The sequence below is a fragment of the Bison bison genome, unplaced genomic scaffold, assembly GCF_000754665.1.
Source record: "Bison bison bison isolate TAMUID 2011002044 unplaced genomic scaffold, Bison_UMD1.0 scf7180017864167, whole genome shotgun sequence".
NCBI classification, from domain to species: domain Eukaryota; kingdom Metazoa; phylum Chordata; class Mammalia; order Artiodactyla; family Bovidae; genus Bison; species Bison bison.
Genome location: NW_011494739.1, coordinates 5,740,291 through 5,747,910, shown reverse-complemented (window position 1 = coordinate 5,747,910; position 7,620 = coordinate 5,740,291). Strand labels below are relative to the sequence as shown.

Genomic DNA, 7,620 nt, shown 5'->3' with positions numbered 1-7,620 from the left:
CACCCTTGGCAGCACCAACATTAGAGCCAGCTGGGGAGGTTTATAAAGCAGGGCGCCTAAGCCCCGCCCCCAGCGCCTTGGACAGCAGGGCTCCCAGGTGACCCTAATTGTAGCAAGTTCGAGAAGCAGCCTGTTGACTCCCGCCACCTTTGGCCCCTCCAGCATCAGCCCCGCTCACGTTCTCCATGAGCTCCGTGCCTCTCCTTCAGCACACTCAGCTCAGCTGTGACTGTATGCTGACCTGTGGGATTACACAATCTTTGTTCCCCACCAGACTGTCGGGCTCTCCGGTAGCTTGAACAGTAAAGCATCCTCCCGCTAATGCACGGAGACCCGGGTTCAATCTCTGGGCTGGGAAGATCCCCAGGAGGAGAACACGGAAACCCACTCCAGTATTCTTGCTTGGAGAATCCCATGGACAGAGGAGGCTGGAGGGCTACAGTCCATGGGGTCACAAAGAGTCGGAAACGACTGTACAACTGAACAACAATAAATTTAAAACAGTCCAGATTCCCATCTCAGCGATGACATTCTCCTAAATCTGAGACACAGACTAGACCGTTTAGCATCTGAAAGTCCCAGGATTTGATACCAACCCTCCCTTTTTTCTTGCACCAGGCAAAGTTGGATTTTTAGCACTAATTTCCCATGCAGTTTTCCCTGAAAACAGTATCATCAAACTACTTTTCTTCTTAAATCCAAAGGAGAGAGAGGATATGAGGAGCCTGCCTGAAGCAGACCATCTAATAATCTGGGTTCACTGACTCCATGGGCTCCCTTCCTATTTCCTGATGCCTGGGCCAAATTACCAAGACACTAGGAATATCTTAGTGTCTTATCTTAGTATATATCTTAATATCTTATGGAGATAGGAATTCCATTTAGTCACGTGTCCTTGGGGGAACTAGCTCCGTGAGGCTGAATTCTTTCAATCAAGGGGGCAAGAACTTGGTTCAGCTCCAGAGACACTGGTAAACAGCAGTGAGGTTTTCTGAGACCCCCTTTTCCTACTCTCGCCAAGCTTCAGGGAACTAGAAAGCAAGAAGCTTAAGGTCAGAATCCAAGTCCTATGCCTCACACTATCACCAAAGGAGGAAGATAGGGAAAGTCAAGCATTCTGTAAATTAGTTGTGATGGTGATAAAACCAGGTGTTTCTCAAAGACGCAAACACAGGCAACCACACAGATGCCATGCTGAGTACTGTCTCTGGACCAGAGACTGAACAGCATCGGGGCCCTGCCTCCGGCTGCATGACCCAGGGCAGCCACCTCCCAGGTACTTCCATTCCTCATCTGGAGACAGGGGTACCACCACACCCAGTACTGAGGATGCTGCGAGGACCAAAGGATGAAGGTGAACCCAGCACAGCAGTGGGTGTACAGTCGACACTTAAGAAATGGCAGCTGCAGTTCTAAGTCGTCGTGGGGAACGAAGACTCAACAAATCAAGGATTAAACTACGAACGTGAAGAAACAAAAGTCACCGCTACAACTCCAGAGGAATCAGGACAAACCACTAACTCCATCCACACCCGGCTGGGGTGGGAAGCAACCCCTCATTCCCCAGGGCAAGTGGGTACACTCAGCTCAAGCCCCGGGAGTGGTTGACTCCTACACTCACAGAAGGGTCCTCAGGGGCAGGGGCTGAGCCATGGGTCCTGACTTGGAAAACTTCTCTAACCAGAGAATCCAGTGCAACCGCCACATCCGGACAACAGACTCCTGGGACACTCCACCCTGAGGGACTTGCTGGGCCCCCATGAGACCCCCAGCTCTGTGTTCCCGGGCCCAGCCTTGCCCAGCCCCACTTACCTTGCTCCATCATCTCCAGCAGCCCCTTCTTGATGAGGTCCTCCCGGCCCTGCCTGCCGGCCATCTTCTTCTCCAAAGCTGCACGAAATACAAACATCAGGTGAGTCCCAGGCTGTGCATCTCAGGCCCCACCTGGAGCCTCGGCCAAGGCCACCTCCAGTTCGGGAAGAGAGCAGTAAAGCAACAGGTGACCGTGGGTCAGGGGGCTACCAGGCAGGGGTGCGGTCAGGAACCCAAGCTCCCTTACCAAGCAGTGTGCTGATCGTGTACGGGAAAGCCGGGCCTTGGGGAGGCGAATGAATTCTGTTTAAGGCAGTGGTTTCCTGGCTCATCTGAGAAGCGATGCCCCAAACACCGCCCTCTAAGTTCTCACTGGCCGTTCCTTGGCCGTATTCGCCTTCACTTACCAACCCAGGGCCCTGTTCCCTCTCTGCCCTCGATGCTCTGGGGTGCATGTCTGTGGTTTTATACATCTTGGCTGCCCTTTGTCTGTTCACAGATCAGCCTTCTGCACAACTGCCCCACTGGAGGCTCCTCCAGTGAATCCCAGGTTCACCCTTTCAAAGACTGTGCCAGTCAAATAGGAAGGAGGCGGGCTGGCCCCTATTCCCCTCCACTGATTCTAATGTGCAGAAGGGCCCTTGTCAATTTCTTCTTCAGAATAGCCCTTTGGCCCTCCTCCCAGAGCAAAGCACTCCAACTTGCCTCCGCTCCGCCTCTCCCCTCCCAGGGGCCAAGCTCACTTGCTTGATGAGCTCCTTTTCCCCCTAACTGCCCAGAAACCAATTTGCCTACAGTAGAATGCAATTCCCAAACACAAACCCACATCATTCCTCAGACCCTCTCTTTAAAAGATGCAAAGTGCCAGCTATGAGCCTGGGTCACAGAGGGCCCTGAGTCCCCCACACGTGTGAGTGCTCTGCCCGATGTAGGTTACAATGGGGAATGGAACTGCCATCCAACCAGTGAAGCTTAAAGTCCAGTGGCCGATGACAAACGGATGATGACAAAGGAGTCACTGAATTTATTCAAAAATATTTTCTGAGCACCTACTCTGTGTAGGCATGGGGGAGCAAGAGAGGCATGAGCTCTGCCTGTGGGCCAGCACTTTGGCACAGAGGACTCACATCTATTACAAGCAGGCCAGTGGCATCAACCAGAACCAGACAGCCCAGGACAGGGCATCCAGGGAACTCTGGTGGCCTTCCTGAGGGCGTTGACTCAGGGATGACTAGGAAAACCCCAAATGTATCAGCAAAGAGACATTTGGGGCAAAGGGAACTTAATTTCCAAGCCAATTTCCAGGTGCCAGAAGTGTGGATAAAACTGAGTAATTGGGTTGCCATTTCCTTCTCCAGGGGATCTTCCTGACCCAGGGATGGAACCCAGGTCTCCTGCATTGCAGGCAGATTCTTTATGGTCTGAGCCATCAGGGAAGCCTCGTGGAACTCTGGCTTTGGGAGGGACAAGCAAAGAGGCTGGTGTCCAGCCCAAAAACAGAGGCGAGCAGAACCAGAGTGGAGTCTCTGAACTGAGGGACCCTGTCGTCCGACCAGCACTGAGAGGTGCTTACAGGAGGCTGGCCTGGGTGCAGGGCATTACGCGTACTGTCTGTGAGTCCTCCTGATGTAAGAGGCAGAGCCAGGGGCAGTGTCCGTATCTCAGGGACACTCACCCCCAGCAGGTACAGGCTGCAATGCCACTTCCAGACTTCAGGCTTTGAGAGCCACCTTCATGGTGTTGCCCAATCCCCACTCTGGCCAAACTACAGTTTGCTTTGTTTTTCCCTTTAAATCATCTTTATTTTTACTTCATCTCATCCTGGCCAAGGATGCCTGTGAAATCAAGGATTTGATACGCTGAAGTAAATAACATCCCACACTTTGGGGGGAAAGGATGGTTTAGAATAAATAAATAAGATGCAGTGCTGTCTGCAGAATTCCAAATGCTTGATAAAGGACCCAGTGCTGGGGATGCCTGCCTGAAGGTGGGGCTGCTGCAGGTGTTCACCTGGAGACCCTCAGTCCCCTGGCAGGGTCCCCGCAGCGCTCTGATAAGCTCACAGGTCACCTCCTGCAGCCCAGTGCCAAGTGAACCAGGAGCACAAGGTCCCAAGAGCACACGCCCACCCTCCTATCCCACAGCTCAGAGAGCACCAGGGCTCTCTGGGGTCACAGAGATCACCCTATTCCAGCCCCCGAGCCTTTCACTGATGCCCAACCTGGCGCACCTGCACGGCTATTCCCACAGCTGCGATGCTCTTCCTTGCTTTTCTCCAGGGGTCAATTACACCTTGGCTCAGTGTCACCCCCTCACCTGGGTCTTCTCAGGCCACCCATCCCAAGGCCATGCCCACGCCACCCACCTGCTTCCCAGCGCCCGCACCAAGATCCTGGCTGTCACGTGCTCGTTCCCTTGTTTGTCTGTCTGTCTCCCGACTACCCCCTTGGAGGAAAGCTTCAAGCAGGCAGGGTCTAGTCCCCCTCCCTAGCTCTCTGGCATATGAAGCTGCATCACATTCATTGAATATCAGTATTCTGCTTTCATTCTTGATGAGGAGAGCTTGTCAATCAAATTCTCGGGCAGTTAGAAACATATCCTTGTGAAACACAAAGTGTGAATGGAAGACTCGCTGCTGCTATTAGGAGCCCCCCGCTCCTCACAAGTGGCTTTGCCTCTGCCGTGCTCTGAGCGCTGGAGTCTGCGCCACTTCAAGGCTGGGACCCCCAGGGACTGCCAGAGGCAGCAGCCCGAGAAGGGCACTTCTCAGGCAGGCCCCTGGGGCCCAGGACTAATTCCACGCCAGCGCCTCCCTCGATAATTGTTTCCAGCCGCAGCTAACAGGGCCTGTGGGAGCTGAGAGTCTCTCTCTCTCTCTCTCTCTCTCTCCCCCCTCCCCCAGGTTTGCTTCCCAGGGCACCGACCTCCCCTTAACCCAAGGTACCCTGGCACCCAGGAGCCAGACCTGAACCCGGCTGCCCCACGACCCACCACTGCTCGGCCCTGGAGGCGGCTGCCCGTCTCATCCCACTTCCCGTCCTGGTATGGCAGGAGCGCGGGCGACGGGGTGGTTCTGAGCATTTAGTTGGTTAGAAACGTGATGTGTCGCTTTTACCCTGACAGTTGTGTCACTGTCACCAAATCCACCCCGTGGGTCTGGCTCACGGCCGGGGCAGGGACAGAGGTACAACCTCCTGTTAGCCAACTTCCCACAGAGCTGAAGGTGACTGAGGGGGGCTTCTAGAACCTTCAGTGGGTGGAATGCCCAGATATGAAGTCTCTTCAGGAAGAGCTTAGGAGCTGGCAAGTGGAGGCCTTCTTCGGCAGGAGCCTTGAGGCATCGCAGCTAAACTGATGGCCCTCACCATCTGAATCACTGGGGGGACTCTTGGGGTCGGTGGTTGTCTCCAGGCCCCGGGTTATCAAAGTGAGTTTCCAGGTGCAGAAGGGAGGGTGTTTCATGCTCAGGTGTGGTCAGTCAGGAGAGATGGTTACCAGCTGGGTCTCGCACCAGACTGGCCCTGCACCAACCCCGAGTCTGCATTCGTAACTAGGTCAAGGGGGTCACGTGTGCCCCTTGGAGTCTGGGTGGTGCATGGGCTACGGGTGTGCCTGCTGCTGATGCCACAGCCCCAGCCAGGGACCTGGAGGGACCAGAGGAGGAGGTCTGCAGGAGGCGGAACAACTCCTGTCATAGGGCCCACAGAGCACAACCCACCCCTCCCAACATCTGCAAAAGAAAGCGAGCTGACAGTGACATTGGGCCTCCACCCCAACCCTGCCTACCCCCCAACCTGTCTCCCACACCCATACTCACCTGACGTGGTCTGCTTCAGTTTTTCGTTTTTCTTTTTCCTCCATTTCCAGGGTTTGAAGATTCTGCCCAGGGTGGCCAGCTTGCTATTCCTCCTCACGGGGGGAGTTCGAATCCCTGAGACCAGATATTCGGAGCGCACTGGGGGGGTTTGGTCCATTTCATCTGGAAGGAGAAAACCCAGAGAGGGGTCAGTGGTGACCAAGCTCACACGACACCCTGGGGGGCCTGAGGTGACCCCCCTCCCCTGGGGACCACAGTGATCCTCCAAAGCCTGGGGCTCAAGAGGGCGGTCCAGGCAACGGGCACACTCTCATCTTCCATCGCATGCCAGCCCGTGTTCGAGTGCACACCAAGCAGGTTAATTCACCTCTCGCCCCCGTGAGAAGGAGCTGGGAGCCTGAGTTCTTCCAGAACCAAGAAACCCCAGAGAGACCTGAAGACACAAGAAGAGCAGGGCTGGAATGAGCAAGTACCAGGCCAGAGGATGTCACCAGCAGTCAGAGGGGCCAGGGCCTGGGGCGGGCTGGTCATCACCAGACCCAGCCTGATGCCCCATGTGACTGGTCCCCTGGCCAGCAGCCTCCAGAGAAACCCCCAAGGTTTGACTTCCCAAGCGCTTTTCTTATCAGCAGCCCAAGCCACTCAGCCCCCTGAGCCTCAGTGTCCACATCTGGAGAACAATGGCCATCCCCCATACCTAGGGTGGAGAGGAAGTTTTTGTGTGACCATAGCATGGTCATGAAGTCTGAAGTCATACAGAACCACACGAAATACACAGTTTATTGATAGCATGTTACAATGCATGTAAAGTACTATTATTTATGTTTTGAAACTGTAGACACTCTGATTAACACGGCACACCAGCATGGGGGACTTCCGGCAGAAATTTTCATGTAATAATTTATATAAGCAATATAATAATTCTTATGGAGTGAAAGTCACTGCTTGTTCAGGACTGGGTGCTATGGTATTTTATTCCCATAGTAAAACTATGAAGTGGAGACTTATTACATCCATTTTACAGATGGGCACACTGAGGCTGTCAGAGCAACAGAATTCTGGTCTCAGGCAGTCTGACTCCAGAAACCTCTCTCATATTGCTAAACTGCTTCTAGGGTGATGATACAAATTTATTGCCCAGAGCAGGAACCAAATGGATGGATGGATGGAACACAACAAGAGACATAAACTAAGATGGTCCCAGCCAACGACTCTCTCTCTAGCTGTCCCCGCACCCTCCCCCCCACCAAACCACCACCAAGGGGGATTTGGAATTTTAGTTCCCTGACCAGGGATAGAACCCATGCCCCCTGCATGGGGGTCTTAACCACTGGACCACCAGGGAAGTCCCTCTCCAGTGGTTTTTAATCAAATGTTAAATATATACCGGGGACTGGCTCCACAAAGCAATCCCATGTGGACAGACAGTCCAGGGGTGTCTTGTTCAAGAACTTCTGCCCGCAGACCCAAGGAACCAGCCAGGCTCCTAAGCCAAGGCCATCCTCCTTGTCTTCACCTCTTGTGTTCACCTAAGACCCCAGGGCTGAATATCCAGGAGGGGCCCAGGACTTTTGGGTCAGGGAGTGAGTCAGGGCAGTCCAAGGACTGGTCGCGGATCCCCAGCTCCATGCTCCAGGCGTGCAGGTTGCAGACAGTCCTTCTCTCCCCAGAGGAGGTTTATTCCATGTTACATCCTCTCCCTTCTTTCCTCCGCCCACGGACGCCAGATGGGAGCAGAACGGCCAGAACCACGTGGCCCCAGGAAAGCTGACTGTCCTGAAGGCATTATTGGCACAAAGGGGAAAGAATTGGCCAGGTCTCCCCAAGCTTCTGGGCTGGTTTGAAGATAAAGACAAAGATCCCCAGAGATGTACATGGGGATGGGGAAGAATAGCCATCACCTTGTTTATATTAATGCCTCATCTCACTCCACAAAGGATGTGTGGCCATTACATAAACACATGCCCGACAAGATACAATGAGTGTCTGAG

General features: G+C 53.9%; 1 protein-coding gene across 1 annotated transcript in view; it reads right to left on the bottom strand.

Annotated features, from left to right (window-relative positions):
- The window catches only part of PHACTR3 (phosphatase and actin regulator 3), an 88,398-nt gene extending 82,609 nt beyond the window's left edge, over positions 1-5,789 (bottom strand). Inside the window, exons 1-2 of the mRNA XM_010841855.1 lie at positions 5,630-5,789; positions 1,813-1,890 (exon numbers count right to left, since the gene is read on the bottom strand). Of these exons, the coding sequence (XP_010840157.1) occupies positions 1,813-1,890; positions 5,630-5,786 (235 nt within the window). The 5' untranslated portion in view covers positions 5,787-5,789. The remainder of the gene's footprint in view (positions 1-1,812; positions 1,891-5,629) is intronic.
- Between the last annotated feature and the right edge of the window lie 1,831 nt (positions 5,790-7,620).